Source organism: Rhinatrema bivittatum, chromosome 4 (genome assembly GCF_901001135.1).
Source record: "Rhinatrema bivittatum chromosome 4, aRhiBiv1.1, whole genome shotgun sequence".
Taxonomy (NCBI): Eukaryota; Metazoa; Chordata; class Amphibia; order Gymnophiona; family Rhinatrematidae; genus Rhinatrema; species Rhinatrema bivittatum.
Window position 1 is genome coordinate 87177055 of NC_042618.1, and position 16570 is coordinate 87193624.

Sequence of the window (16570 nt, forward strand, 5' to 3'; positions counted from 1 at the left end):
CTTCTCCATTACGGGTACCTCCCCAACATCCTCTTCAGTAAACACCGAAGCAAAGAAATCATTTAATCTTTCCGCGATGGCCTTATCTTCTCTAAGTGCCCCTTTAACCCCTCGATCATCTAACGGTCCAACTGACTCCCTCACAGGCTTTCTGCTTCGGATATATTTAAAAAAGTTTTTACTGTGAGTTTTTGCCTCTACAGCCAACTTCTTTTCAAATTCTCTCTTAGTCTGTCTTATCAATGTCTTACATTTAACTTGCCAATGTTTATGCTTTATCCTATTTTCTTCTGTTGGATCCTTCTTCCAATTTTTGAATGAAGATCTTTTGGCTAAAATAGCTTCTTTCACCTCCCCTTTTAACCATGCCGGTAATCGTTTTGCCTTCTTTCCACCTTTCTTAATGTGTGGAATACATCTGGACTGTGCTTCTAGAATGGTATTTTTTAACAATGACCATGCCTCTTGGACATTTTTTACTTTTGTAGCTGCTCCTTTCAGTTTTTTTCTAACAATTTTTCTCATTTTATCAAAGTTTCCCTTTTGAAAGTTTAGCACGAGAGCCTTGGATTTGCACACTGTTCCTTTTCCAGTCATTAAATCAAATTTGATCATATTATGATCACTATTGCCAAGTGGCCCCACCACCGTTACCTCTCTCACCAAGTCCTGTGCTCCACTGAGAATTAGATCTAAAATTGCTCCCTCTCTCGTCGGTTCCTGAACCAATTGCTCCATAAAGCTATCATTTATTCCATCCAGGAACGATATCTCTCTAGCGTGACCCGATGATACATTTACCCAGTCTATATTGGGGTAATTGAAGTCTCCCATTATTACTGCACTACCAATTTGGTTAGCTTCCCTAATTTCTCTTAGCATTTCACTGTCCATCTCACCATCTTGACCAGGTGGACGGTAGTATACCCGTATCACTGTAGTCTTCCCTGATACACAAGGGATTTCTACCCATAAAGATTCAATTTTGTATTTAGTCTCATGCAGGATGTTTATCCTGTTGGACTCTATGCCATCCCGGACATAAAGCGCCACACCTCCTCCCGAGTGCTCCTCTCTGTCATTGCGATATAATTTGTACACCGGTATAGCACTGTCCCATTGGTTATCCTCTTTCCACCATGTCTCTGAGATGCCAATTAAGTCTATGTCATCATTTACTGCTATACATTCTAATTCTCCCATCTTTCTTCTTAGACTTCTGGCATTAGCATACAAACATTTCAAAGTTTGTTTTTTGATTGTATTTTTATTCTGCTTTTTAATTGATAGGGATAAGTTAGAATTTTTTAGCTCAGGTGAGTTTTTAGTTACAGGCACTTGGACTACTTTTCTAATTATTGGAACCTCACTGTCGGGATGCCCTAATTCTAATGCATCATTAGTATCCTTTAAAGATACATCTCTCCGAACCATGCGCTGCTGAGCAACTGTCTGCTTTCCCCTTTGTTCTAGTTTAAAAGCTGCTCTAACAGAGAAGCTGTTAGAGCTGTTCTAACAGAGAAGCTGTTAGAACAAGCCATGATCTACGGCTGCATTACTGAAACACTGGAGGAGTGTCAGGCAATAGGATTTTCAACTGAAGAAATATACAACAGCAATTGCTTTCACAAGATAAGTTATTTTTAATTTTCAAATGTGAAAAATTGAAAAATAAGTATTCCTATCGTGACCAATGATCATAATTTATGGATGTGGTCAAATAGTAGGCCATATACACTCTGCAATGTGAGTGTCAACAGTGTCTTGATATATGATTGTCACCTTTCCAATCCCTCTCGAAAATCCTCACAATATGCATGTGATTTAACTACTCTGAACAATTAGATTACTTCACCCAGTCCCTTTTCCAGATCATTTACAAATGTATTAAAAAGCACTGGTCTCAGTACAGATCCCTGGGGCACTCCCTGTTTACCTTTCTCCATTGAGAGACATAACCATTCAGACAACTCCCTGCTTCCTATTTTTTAACCAGTTACCAGTCCCCAATAGGACATTATTTCTTGTCCCATGACTCTTTCATTTATAGGGAGCGTATGAAATGCTTTTTTAAAATACAGATATACTATATCAGTGGGCTCATCCTTGTATTCATGTTTATCAACCCCTTCAAAAAAATCCAACAGATTTGTAAGACAAGACTTCCTTTTGTTAAGTGCATGTTGGCTCTGCCCTTTTAATCTGTCTATCCAGATGGCCAGTAATTTTGTTCTTCAGAATAGCTTCTACCATTTTGCTTGGTTCTGATGTCAAGATCACTGATCTGCAGTTTCCCAGATCACCCCTGGATCCCTTTTTATAAATGGGCATTGCATTAGCCGCCCTTTTTAATCCTCAGGTACGGTAGCTGATTTGAATGAGAAGATAGAGATTATTAGTAATAAGTTTGCAATGTACATACGAACATAAGAACATAAGAAAATGCCATACTGGGTCAGACCAAGGGTCCATCAAGCCCAGCATCCTGTTTCCAACAGTGGCCAATCCAGGCCATAAGAACCTGGCAAGTACCCAAAAACTAAGTCTATTCCATGTAACCATTGCTAATGGCAGTGGCTATTCTCTAAGTGAACTTAATAGCAGGTAATGGACTTCTCCTCCAAGAACTTATCCAATCCTTTTTTAAACACAGCTATACTAACTGCACTAACCACATTCTCTGGCAACAAATTCCAGAGTTTAATTGTGCGTTGAGTAAAAAAGAACTTTCTCCGATTAGTTTTAAATGTGCCCCATGCTAACTTCATGGAGTGCCCCCTAGTCTTTCTACTATCCGAAAGAGTAAATAACCGATTCACATCTACCCGTTCTAGATCTCTCATGATTTTAAACACCTCTATCATATCCCCCCTCAGTCGTCTCTTCTCCAAGCTGAAAAGTCCTAACCTCTTTAGTCTTTCCTCATAGGGGAGTTGTTCCATTCCCCTTATCATTTTGGTAGCCCTTCTCTGTACCTTCTCCATCGCAATTATATCTTTTTTGAGATGCGGCGACCAGAATTGTACACAGTATTCAAGGTGCGGTCTCACCATGGAGCGATACAGAGGCATTATGACATTTTCCGTTTTATTCACCATTCCTTTTCTAATAATTCCGAACATTCTGTTTGCTTTTTTGACTGCCGCAGCACACTGCACCGACAATTTCAATGTGTTATCCACTATGACACCTAGATCTCTTTCTTGGATTGTAGCACCTAATATGGAACCCAACATCGTGTAATTATAGCATGGGTTATTTTTCCCTATATGCATCACCTTGCACTTATCCACATTAAATTTCATCTGCCATTTGGATGCCCAATTTTCCAGTCTCACAAGGTCTTCCTGCAATTTATCACAATCTGCTTGTGATTTAACTACTCTGCACAATTTTGTGTCATCTGCAAATTTGATTATCTCACTCGTCGTATTTCTTTCCAGATCATTTATAAATATATTGAACAGTAAGGGTCCCAATACAGATCCCTGAGGCACTGCACTGTCCACTCCCTTCCACTGAGAAAATTGCCCATTTAATCCTACTCTCTGTTTCCTGTCTTTTAGCCAGTTTGCAATCCACGAAAGGACATCGCCACCTATCCCATGACTTTTTACTTTTCCTAGAAGCCTCTCATGAGGAACTTTGTCAAACGCCTTCTGAAAATCCAAGTATACTATATCTACCGGTTCACCTTTATCCACATGTTTATTAACTCCTTCAAAAAAGTGAAGCAGATTTGTGAGGCAAGACTTGCCCTGGGTAAAGCCATGCTGACTTTGTTCCATTAAACCATGTCTTTCTATATATTCTGTGATTTTGATGTTTAGAACACTTTCCACTATTTTTCCTGGCACTGAAGTCAGGCTAACCGGTCTGTAGTTTCCTGGATCTCCCCTGGAGCCCTTTTTAAATATTGGGGTTACATTTGCTATCCTCCAGTCTTCAGGTACAATGGATGATTTTAATGATAAGTTACAAATTTTTACTAATAGGTCTGAAATTTCATTTTTTAGTTCCTTCAGAACTCTGGGGTGTATACCATCCGGTCCAGGTGATTTACTACTCTTTAGTTTGTCAATCAGGCCTACCACATCTTCTAGGTTCACCGTGATTTGATTCAGTCCATCTGAATCATTACCCATGAAAACCTTCTCCATTACGGGTACCTCCCCAACATCCTCTTCAGTAAACACTGAAGCAAAGAAATCATTTAATCTTTCCGCGATGGCCTTATCTTCTCTAAGTGCCCCTTTAACCCCTCGATCATCTAACGGTCCAACTGACTCCCTCACAGGCTTTCTGCTTCGGATATATTTAAAAAAATTTTTACTGTGAGTTTTTGCCTCTACAGCCAACTTCTTTTCAAGTTCTCTCTTAGCCTGTCTTATCAATGTCTTACATTTAACTTGCCAATGTTTATGCTTTATCCTATTTTTTTCTGTTGGATCCTTCTTCCAATTTTTGAATGAAGATCTTTTGGCTAAAATAGCTTCTTTCACCTCCCCTTTTAACCATGCCGGTAATCGTTTTGCCTTCTTTCCACCTTTCTTAATGTGTGGAATACATCTGGACTGTGCTTTTAGAATGGTATTTTTTAACAATGACCACGCCTCTTGGACATTTTTTACTTTTGTAGCTGCTCCTTTCAGTTTTTTTCTAACAATTTTTCTCATTTTATCAAAGTTTCCTTTTTGAAAGTTTAGCACGAGAGCCTTGGATTTGCACACTGTTCCTTTTCCAGTCATTAAATCAAATTTGATCATATTATGATCACTATTGCCAAGCGGCCCCACCACCGTTACCTCTCTCACCAAGTCCTGTGCTCCACTGAGAATTAGATCTAAAATTGCTCCCTCTCTCGTCTGTTCCTGAACCAATTACTCCATAAAGCTATCATTTATTCCATCCAGGAACGTTATCTCTCTAGTGTGACCCGATGGTACATTTACCCAGTCTATACTGGGGTAATTGAAGTCTCCCATTATTACTGCATTACCAATTTGGTTAGCTTCCCTAATTTCTCTTAGCATTTCACTGTCCATCTCACCATCTTGACCAGGTGGATGGTAGTATATCCCTATCACTGTAGTCTTCCCTGACACAAGGGATTTCTACCCATAAAGATTCAATTTTGTATTTAGTCTCATGCAGGATGTTTATCCTGTTGGACTCTATGCCATCCCGGACATAAAGCGCCACACCTCCTCCAGAGTGCTCCTCTCTGTCATTGCGATATAATTTATACCCTGGTATAGCACTGTCCCATTGGTTATCCTCTTTCCACCATGTCTCTGAGATGCCAATTAAGTCTATGTCATCATTTACTGCTATACTTTCTAATTCTCCCATCTTACTTCATCCCATCTACGGTCTTGTCAACCAGTGACAGTCCTTCGCCAGGGTCTTCTTTAGTGAATACCGAATTGAAGTATTTAATATTTCTGCCATTTCTTCATCACTCTAAACATTGATCTTTATCCCCTTTCATTTTCACTATACCACTTCAGACTTTTCTTCTTTCTCTGATATATCTGAAAAATGTTTGTCACTTCGCTATAGCTTTTTGACAACTTTTCTTCTGCCTGACCTTTTGTTTTCTTGATTTCTTTCTTTGTCTCCCTCAGTTTCACCAGATATTCTTCCCTGTGTTCCTGTTTTTCACATCCTTTGTATTTTTTGAACGCTGTTCTTTTTGCTTTTATTTTATCAGCCATCTCCTTTCAGAACCAGATCGGTTTCTTATTTCTCTTACTTTTGTTGATTTTTCTAACATATAGATTTGTTGCCTTTGTAATTGCTCCATTTAGTTTGGCCCACTGTTGTTCTACCTCTCTCATTTTCTCCCAGTCTTCTTATTCTACCTCCAAGCATGTCCCCATTTTGACAAAGTCTGTATTTCTGAAATTCAAAACTCGAGTTTCATGTGACATCTCTGTATCCTATTTGTGATATCAGACCATACTGTTTGATGATCACTTGTGCTGAGGAGACATTATCCCCGTTAGTGAGCACATGGTCGAGAATAACTCCCTCCCTCATGGGTTCCATTACCATTTGTTTGAACAGAGCCCCTTGCAGGGCATCCACTATCCCTCTACTTCTGTTAGATTCTGCAGAAGGGATTCTCCAGTCTACATCCGGCAGATTAAAATCTCCAACAATCAACACTTCCCCCTTCTTTCCCACCTTTTGGATGTCTTCAACCAGATCTCTGTCATGTTCTTATGTTTGAGTTGGAGGCCTTGTAGACCACACCAGTAAATATGGAAGTACCATTTTCTTTTTTTAGGACTGTCCATAATGCTTCTTCTCTATCCCATATCCTTTGCAGTTCTGTTGCTTGGATATTGTTTTTGAGATAAAGAGTATCCCCTCCCCCTTTTGTGTCCTCTTTCCTTGCTTATCAAGTTGTAGCCAGGGATAGCCGTATCCCAATCATGAGACTCGGTGAACCAGGTCTCTGTAACAGCAGCTAGGTCCAAGTCAACTTCGACAATTAAGACCTGCAGGTTTGGGATTTTATTGCCCAGATTATGAGCATTTGTGGTCATAGCTTTCCAACTCTTCTCCCTAGGATTGCATCTCGTCCTAGTAATTTTTTCTGCCATTTCGGGCTGATTAATGTTATTGTTTTCTTCTCTCAATTCACGTATTGCTTGGGGGTGACATGGCAATTTCATTGGCTACCTCTTGCGACCACTGCCTTCTAGTTTAAATGCCTAATAATGTATGCTCTGAATTTCTCCCTTAGCATCCTTTTTCTGGTCAAGGACAAATGTAGACCATCCTTACAGTATAAGCTTTTACCACTCCATACATATGCCCAGCACCAATGTAATCAAAACTACTACTGCTACTACTACTTAACATTTCTATAGCGCTACATGACATATGCAGTGCTGTACAAACATAGAATAAAAGAGTCCCAGCTCAATAGAGCTTACTATCTAATAAGACAAACATACAGGACAAGAGACTTGGGGTATTTTATAAAGCAAGACAATGGTTAAAAGAAAAGAAAATTAGTTAACAAAACTAAAAGCAGACAATCAGGAATAAGATTTAAAAGTAGTTTTAAAAAAGTGGGATTTAGCATGGCAAGAGAGAGCGTGATGTACCAGTTCAGGAAGACTATTCCAGGAGGAAAGCAAGAGTCTGGAATTGGCAGTAGAGGAGAAGGGCACAGATAGGAGTGACTTATCCGATGAGTGGAGTGCACGAGGAGGTGTGTAGAGAGAGATAAGAGAGGAGAGAAAGCGAGGTGCTCTAGAGTGAAGGCATTAGGAGGTGAGAACTGTATGTGGGAGCAGATAGGGAGCTAATGCAGTGACTTCAGAAGAGGGGTTATATAAGCATAGCCACTTCGGTGAAAGATGAGTCATGCAGCTGAATTTAGGCCAGATTGCAGTGGAAAGAGATGGCTCCCTATGAGACCTGTGAGGAGCAGGTTGCAGAAGTCTAAGTGAGAGGAGAAGAGAGAATGGATAAGGGTTCTGGTAGTGTGTTCAGAAAGGAAAGGACAGATTTTGGCAACGTTATAAAGAGCAAAATGTTATGTTTTAGCAGAGTTTTGGATATGTATGGAGAAGAGAGGAGTTGAAGAAGACTCCAAGGTTACAGGCTGATGAGACCGAGGTGATGACCGTCTTAGCCACAGAAACAGAGAAAGGAGGAAGAGGGGAGGTGGACTTGGGAAGAAAGAAAGGAACTCCATCTTGGCCATGTTGAGTTTAAGGTGGCAGCAGGACATCCAGGCAGCAGTGTCAGGCAAGCAGGCCGAGTTCTGGGACTGGATTTCTGATGAAATTTCTAAGAGATATCAGCATTAAAATGCTATTGAGAGCCATGAGAGGAAATCAGAGCATCAAGGGAATTAGTATATAGTGACAAAAGAAGAGGGCCCAAGACGGAGCCCTGAGGCACACCAATTGATTGCTTTACACCATGTTTTGAGCCAGACATTGAAGTTATGTATATGGCAGATCCTTTCCTTCCCCTTTCCATGAATAGGTAGTACTTCTGAAAAGGCAATGATCTTTGCCATGTGTCTAATCTTCTTCCCTAGGTTTTGGTTTTGGAAATATTTCTGTACAGCAAGGATACCATATCTAGCAAGGTTATTGGTCCCCAGATGGATGGTAATATTGATATTGGAGTCTATACTTTCTTCTCTAATTGTGTTGACTATCTGTTTATTTATTTATTTTTGGTTTTTATATACCGGGAGTTCCTGTATACAATACATATCACTCCGGTTCACATTTAACAGAGTTAACTATCGCCGGGGAGGCGGTTTACATGGAACATATCGAATAAAACGGATAATCTATAGTAAAGTACAAACTATTATGAAACACAACTTAGAACACAACTTTGAACATATAACTGATGCAATATAAACAATAGATTATTGCTGTGAGAAGTTTTTAGCTCTCTGGGAAGGCTTGACGGAAGAGCCAAGTCTTGAGTTTCGCTTTAAAAGTAGTATGGCACTGCTCCAGGCGGAGGTCCGGTGGTAGGGAGTTCCAGAGAGACGGGCCCGCTGTGGATAGAGCGCGTTTCCTCAGGGTAGATTTTGCAGGTTGGGTGCTCATTCTGTTTTGGTATGCCCTTCTGGTTGGTTTTTTTTACTGGGTGAGGATCCTGGAAGGCATTTAACGGTTGTGTCCCCATCAGAATTATTACACAAATTGGTTCCTCTGATGATCAACCCTCCCAGCAGAAGCAGCTTCCTTTTATGACCTTTGATAATGTTTAAGGGTTTCTGGGTACACTGGATGACTACATCCCTTTATGACATCACCTCATTTTCCATTCCTGGAGCTTCTTCATTATCCAATGCAGAAAAGGTATTATATAAGAATAACTGTGAGGAGAGTGGGTGTCTTTTTATCACAGGCCTTATTCTGCCAGAGTCCACTGTAATCCATTCATTTCTAGGTTTCTGAATCCTGGATATGTGACTTTTTATAGGAGTGGGGATGGATATTCAGGCTTTTGTATAGTTGGTGAAATTGGGTGTCATATAGTCACCTGTCTTGTTCTATCAGATCCCACTGTAAACCATTTATTTGTGGGTTTCTGAATCCTCTGAGGGAGCTCCTCTTGTAGATATCAGCCTTTTCAAATTAACAAACGCAGCAACTTAATAAAGACTAGCAATATTAATACTTGGACAAATAGGGAGAAATTTTAAAGAATGCAACACAGAAAATCAGTATACTAAAAGTCCATAAGAAAGAAATCTATATTATGGATAACTTTAAATTATTCAACTTAGCTGGCTCCAAGGATGGGTAGCAGTGTGAGTCTACTTGCAATACACTTCAGTTCTGACTAAGGAAGTTCTTGATGACCCCTTGCAATGTACTATGAGTCAGCTGCCCCAAAGGAGAGAATCTCAATACTGTTTTTTCAAATTAACAAATACAGCAACTTAATACAGATTAGCAATATGAATGCAGAATTGCTAGCAAATGCATAATCCAGCTAGGCTAAAAGATGTTTACTGACTGTTAGAAATCTTCAACAGCTTGTCCTTTGCAAACTGGTGCAAAGCATGAGGGTAAAAAGTAACTGCGGGCTTTATGCTTCTGCAGGGGTTTGACTGTAAGACTGCCTACAATTTGTACCTGCAGACTTCGCACCAGTTTTCAAAGGGAACATCTACACAAACTTCCCCTGTGAAAGGGTCCTGGGAAAGCTACCCTCACACATTTATACTTAAATCTATTCACTTGTGCAGATAGTTTTCTGGAGAATATTTCATAATTATGAAAATGTAAAAGTATGCCATGGTTTAAAAGCCCTGTGCATCCGCACCCCAAGAAGAATGTCTTGTCACTGCCATTAAAGATGGAGGCTTGGAGGCCCAACGCATGAACTTTCACCCACATGTAGGCCGAGCAAGTTTCTAAAAGCTCATTCTGCGGCTAAAGCACTGAAAAATGTCCTTCCTATATTTCTTTAACAACAACCAAACCTCGTTTGGATCTATTTGGATCAAAGGAAACAGAGAAGTTCTCACAGAAAAGAGAGAACGCTTAGGGAGGGTTGGGCCATCTGCCAGGGAGAGGATACTAAGCACATGGAAGTAAAAAGTAAATAAAAAATTGAAAAACTTATACAATAAAGTATTTGAAGAATAAACACGGGAGCTATCATTGAGACAATCACAAAGTGGTTGTCTTAGACGTCGTGACCGCACATCACCACATCACCACATCACCACATATTACTACCCCTACTACCCCTAACTAATCAAGCTTGATATTTCACTTGGTTGCAGCTCCATCACTGCTCTCTACATTAATGGTGGGGGTGGAAGGGAAATAGAACCAAAGAGCTAAGAGAAACAGATAAGTATGAGAAAAAAATGTGAAGCTTGCTGGGCAGACTGGATGGGCCGTTTGGTCTTCTTCTGCCGTCATTTCTATGTTTCTATGTTTCTATGTTTCATATCAGGGAGTTCCCTTGATGGTTGGTTGTTAATGACTTCCTATATTTATAGCATCTGTACTGATTTGTATTTATTTTATTTAAAACATTTATATCCTGCTGTCATCCATAGTTCAAGGTGGGCATAAAATAAAGTAAATCAAAACACAAGACCAAATGTCCAACTATAAGCTTCCAATGACAAATGTAAAACACCAGACTAAAATGGTTTCAAGCCAAAAAACAGGACATCAATAAAACAGATCTAACTCTCCTAAACCTGACTCCAGCACTTTAATTGTGATTTATCCCTCCTAAACCTGACTCCAGCTCTTTAACTGTGATTTATCCCTCCTAAACCTGACTCCAACACTTTAACTGTGATTTATCCCTTCTAAACCTGACTCCAGCTCTTTAACTGTGATTTATCCCTTCTAAACCTGACTCCAGCTCTTTAACTGTGATTTATCCCTCCTAAACCTGACTCCAGCACTTTAACTGTGATTTATCCCTCCTAAACCTGACTCCAGCTCTTTAACTGTGATTTATCCCTCCTAAACCTGACTCCAGCTCTTTAACTGTGATTTATCCCTCCTAAACCTGACTCCAGCTCTTTAACCGTGATTTATCCCTCCTAAACCTGACTCCAGCACTTTAACTGTGATTTATCCCTTCTAAACCTGACTCCAGCTCTTTAAGTGTGAATTATCCCTTCTAAACCTGACTCCAGCTCTTTAACTGTGATTTATCCCTTCTAAACCTGACTCCAGCACTTTAACTGTGATTTATCCCTCCTAAACCTGACTCCAGCTCTTTAACTGTGATTTATTCCTCCTAAACCTGACTCCAGCTCTTTAACTGTGATTTATCCCTCCTAAACCTGACTCCAGCACTTTAACTGTGATTTATCCCTCCTAAACCTGACTCCAGCACTTTAACTGTGATTTATCCCTTCTAAACCTGACTCCAGCTCTTTAACTGTGATTTATCCCTTCTAAACCTGACTCCAGCTCTTTAACTGTGATTTATTCCTCCTAAACCTGACTCCAGCTCTTTAACTGTGATTTATCCCTCCTAAACCTGACTCCAGCTCTTTAACTGTGATTTATCCCTCCTAAACCTGACTCCAGCACTTTAACTGTGATTTATCCCTCCTAAACCTGACTCCAGCACTTTAACTGTGATTTATCCCTTCTAAACCTGACTCGCGCACTTTATCTGTGATTTATCCCTCCTAAACCTGACTCCAGCTCTTTAACTGTGATTTATCCCTCCTAAACCTGACTCCAGCTCTTTAACTGTGATTTATCCCTCCTAAACCTGACTCTAGCACATTAACTGTGATTTATCCCTCCTAAACTTGACTCCAGCACTTTAACTGTGATTTATCCCTTCTAAACCTGACTCCAGCACTTTAACTGTGATTTATCCCTCCTAAACTTGACTCCAGCACTTTAACTGTGATTTATCCCTTCTAAACTTGACTTCAGCACTTTAACTGTGATTTATCCCTCCTAAACCTGACTCCAGCACTTTAACTGTGATTTATCCCTCCTAAACCTGACTCCAGCTCTTTAACTGGGATTTCCATCCTAAACCTGACTCCAGCTCTTTAACTGTGATTTATCCCTCCTAAACCTGACTCCAGCTCTTTAACCGTGATTTATCCCTCCTAAACCTGACTCCAGCTCTTTAACTGTGATTTATCCCTCCTAAACTTGACTCCAGCACTTTAACTGTGATTTATCCCTTCTAAACTTAACTCCAGCTCTTTAACTGTGATTTATCCCTCCTAAACCTGACTCCAGCTCTTTAACTGTGATTTATCCCTCCTAAACCTGAATCTAGCACATTAACTGTGATTTATCCCTCCTAAACCTAACTCCAGCACATTAACTATGATTTATCCCTCCTAAACCTGACTCCAGCACTTTATCTGTGATTTCCCTCCTAAACCTGACTCCAGCACTTTATCTGTGATTTATCCCTTCTAAAACTGACTCCAGCACTTTAACTGTGATTTATCCCTTCTAAACCTGACTCCAGCACTTTAACTGTGATTTATCCCTCCTAAACTTGACTCCAGCACTTTAACTGTGATTTATCCCTTGTAAACCTGACTCCAGCTCTTTAACCGTGATTTATCCCTCCTAAACCTGACTCCAGCACTTTAACTGTGATTTATCCCTCCTAAACCTGACTCCAGCACTTTAACCGTGATTTATCCCTCCTAAACCTGACTCCAGCACTTTAACTGTGATTTATCCCTCCTAAACCTGACTCCAGCTCTTTAACTGTGATTTATCCCTCCTAAACCTGACTCTAGCACATTAACTGTGATTTATCCCTTCTAAACCTGACTCCAGCACTTTAACTGTGATTTATCCCTCCTAAACCTGACTCCAGCTCTTTAACTGGGATTTCCCTCCTAAACCTGACTCCAGCTCTTTAACTGTGATTTATCCCTCCTAAACCTGACTCCTGCTCTTTAACCGTGATTTATCCCTCCTAAACCTGACTCCAGCTCTTTAACTGTGATTTATCCCTCCTAAACTTGACTCCAGCACTTTAACTGTGATTTATCCCTCCTAAACCTGACTCCAGCACTTTAACTGTGATTTATCCCTCCTAAACCTGACTCCAGCACTTTAACCGTGATTTATCCCTCCTAAACCTGACTCCAGCACTTTAACTGTGATTTATCCCTCCTAAACCTGACTCCAGCTCTTTAACTGTGATTTATCCCTCCTAAACCTGACTCTAGCACATTAACTGTGATTTATCCCTTCTAAACCTGACTCCAGCACTTTAACTGTGATTTATCCCTCCTAAACCTGACTCCAGCTCTTTAACTGGGATTTCCCTCCTAAACCTGACTCCAGCTCTTTAACTGTGATTTATCCCTCCTAAACCTGACTCCTGCTCTTTAACCGTGATTTATCCCTCCTAAACCTGACTCCAGCTCTTTAACTGTGATTTATCCCTCCTAAACTTGACTCCAGCACTTTAACTGTGATTTATCCCTTCAAAACTTAACTCCAGCTCTTTAACTCTGATTTATCCCTCCTAAACCTGACTCCAGCTCTTTAACTGTGATTTATCCCTCCTAAACCTGACTCTAGCACATTAACTGTGATTTATCCCTCCTAAACCTGACTCCAGCACATTAACTGTGATTTATCCCTCCTAAACCTGACTCCAGCACTTTAACTGTGATTTATCCCTCCTAAACTTGACTCCAGCACTTTAACTGTGATTTATCCCTTCTAAACCTGACTCCAGCTCTTTAACTGTGATTTATCCCTCCTAAACCTGACTCCAGCTCTTTAACCGTGATTTATCCCTCCTAAACCTGACTCCAGCACTTTAACCGTGATTTATCCCTCCTAAACCTGACTCCAGCACTTTAACTGTGATTTATCCCTCCTAAACCTGACTCCAGCTCTTTAACTGTGATTTATCCCTCCTAAACCTGACTCTAGCACATTAACTGTGATTTATCCCTTCTAAACCTGACTCCAGCACTTTAACTGTGATTTATCCCTCCTAAACCTGACTCCAGCTCTTTAACTGTGATTTATCCCTCCTAAACCTGACTCCAGCTCTTTAACTGGGATTTCCCTCCTAAACCTGACTCCAGCTCTCTAACTGTGATTTATCCCTCCTAAACCTGACTCCTGCTCTTTAACCGTGATTTATCCCTCCTAAACCTGACTCCAGCTCTTTAACTGTGATTTATCCCTCCTAAACTTGACTCCAGCACTTTAACTGTGATTTATCCCTTCAAAACTTAACTCCAGCTCTTTAACTCTGATTTATCCCTCCTAAACCTGACTCCAGCTCTTTAACTGTGATTTATCCCTCCTAAACCTGACTCTAGCACATTAACTGTGATTTATCCCTCCTAAACCTGACTCCAGCACATTAACTATGATTTATCCCTCCTAAACCTGACTCCAGCACTTTATCTGTGATTTCCCTCCTAAACTTGACTCCAGCACTTTAACTGTGATTTATCCCTCCTAAACCTGACTCCAGCACTTTAACTGTGATTTATCCCTCCTAAACCTGACTCCAGCACATTAACTATGATTTGTTTGATGGCAGAATGTTTTTCAGCTAAAAAGCCACACCGAAGCCTAGTTGTATTGCATATTGCACTGATGTGACAGAATAAGTGAAATAACTAGCAATACCGAAACATCTCTTGAAAGTAGGAGGCTGCCTGCTGCTGCGTGGCCAGATACAGGAAGATAGGAGGTAGTGTTGTGGGTCCCGAGCTCAGTAGTTACTGGCCTATGGTGAGGGATAGGTTTTTGATTGCTCTTAATTTCTTGTTTACAGACCACCTTCCGGAGCTGGAAAGGGAAATATTTGAGTCTGTGAAGCCTGGTCTTTCTACCTATGCAGATATACCTGAGCAGGTGAGCCTGACTCTATAGATCAGGAACTTAAATCACCCAGAGCGAGCTGGTGGACCCCTAAGAATCTGTCTAATGCTGTGTTCTGCTACGGTTTATTTCAGTAGTGCTGCTTGATATGCACAGTACTATGCAGATTTTATTCTATAAGAATGGCCAAGACTGATTTCATCAACATAAAACCGAAATGCAATATCTAAAATAGTGAGTATTGAAACAAAACTTACTAAAACAACCAAAAGCGCACACACACACACACACATATATATATATATATATCTCAAAATGAGACAATCCGTGCTCCATGGAGATTACAATCTGGTCAAGGCATATAGACAACAAATAGGCTCTGAGAAATGTATTTGTAATAGAAAACATGGTTAAAATTAATAAAGTTATGATTAGGGAGAGCAAGAATTGAAGATTTAAAAACAGCCTCATAAAGATGTTTTAGGTAGGATTTGAATATAGAGAGCATGAAACACCAACTCAGGAAGTCTGTTCCAGGCATACTGTGCAACAAAGTGGAAAGTGTGGAGTGAAGGATTGCCAGTAGAGGAGATGGGCTCCAATAAGAGCAGCTTACCTGATGAATGGAATTGATGAGATGAGTATGGGAGAGATAACAGAGCAGAGGTAATGAGGAACTGCAAAGTGAAGGCACTTGTAAATTTATAGAAGCTAAAATTATATGCAGAAATGAGGGGAGCCGGTGTAGTGACTTGAAAAGAGAATTTACATGGCTATAATGACAATGCAGGAAGATAAATCATGCAGCTCAATTTTTAGAACTTAAATTTTATTAGATTTTCAACATACACAACACATGCCAACATCAAACATATTCTACAAGAAGTCCCTAGTCCCCATTCCAGCTGGCCCTCCACCTCACTTCATCCAAGCAAGCTTCTTCTGACCCCCCCACCCACCCATTAGAAAAAAACCCTAACATGCCCTATCTTGAGAACTCAAAGACATCACCGGGCCCCATAACTTTTCTGCCCTTCCCAGGTCCCCTTTGACCTTATATGTCAAAACTTCCAAATCTATCATTGACCCAATTCCTATGAACAAAACATTTCCATCTATCCAAGATAACCATGCTTTCCACCAAAAGCAATTTTTTAAATCAGACTTTCTGGTCGTAAAACCAACTGGGAAAAAACAAAAATATACAATCCTTTGGCATTGTAAGCTTTGAGATAGCTTCTCAAAGCTTCGGGAGTGGTGCCGAGTGGTTAGAGAACATAAGAACATAAGAAAATGCCATACTGGGTCAGACCAAGGGTCCATCAAGCCCAGCATCCTGTTTCCAACAGTGGCCAATCCAGGCCGTAAGAACCTGGCAAGTACCCAAAAGCTAAGTCCATTCCATGTAACCATGGTGGTGATCCCGCTTCACAAGAGTGGGAACAGAGAAGAGGCTGGTAACTACAGACCAGTTAGCCTCACCTCGGTGGTGGGAAAAGTAATGGAGTCACTGTTGAAAGAGAGAATAGTGAACTGTCTACAGTCGGGAGAATTGCTGGACCAGAGGCAGCATGGATTCACCAGGGGAAGATCCTGTCAGACAAATCTGATTGACTTTTTTGACTGGGTAACGAAAGAATTGGATCAAGGAAGAGTGCTCGATGTCATCTACTTGGATTTCAGCAAAGCTTTTGATACAGTCCCGCACAGGAGACTGGTGAATAAAATGAGAAGCTTAG

General features: G+C 40.5%; 1 protein-coding gene across 6 annotated transcripts in view; it reads left to right on the forward strand.

Annotated features, from left to right (window-relative positions):
- The window catches only part of ENTPD5 (ectonucleoside triphosphate diphosphohydrolase 5 (inactive)), a 235517-nt gene that overhangs the window by 85828 nt on the left and 133119 nt on the right, over positions 1-16570 (forward strand). For all 6 annotated transcript variants that reach the window (XM_029598448.1, XM_029598443.1, XM_029598449.1 and 3 more), the window contains one exon: positions 14785-14864. In XM_029598448.1, the coding sequence (XP_029454308.1) occupies positions 14785-14864 (80 nt within the window). The remainder of the gene's footprint in view (positions 1-14784; positions 14865-16570) is intronic.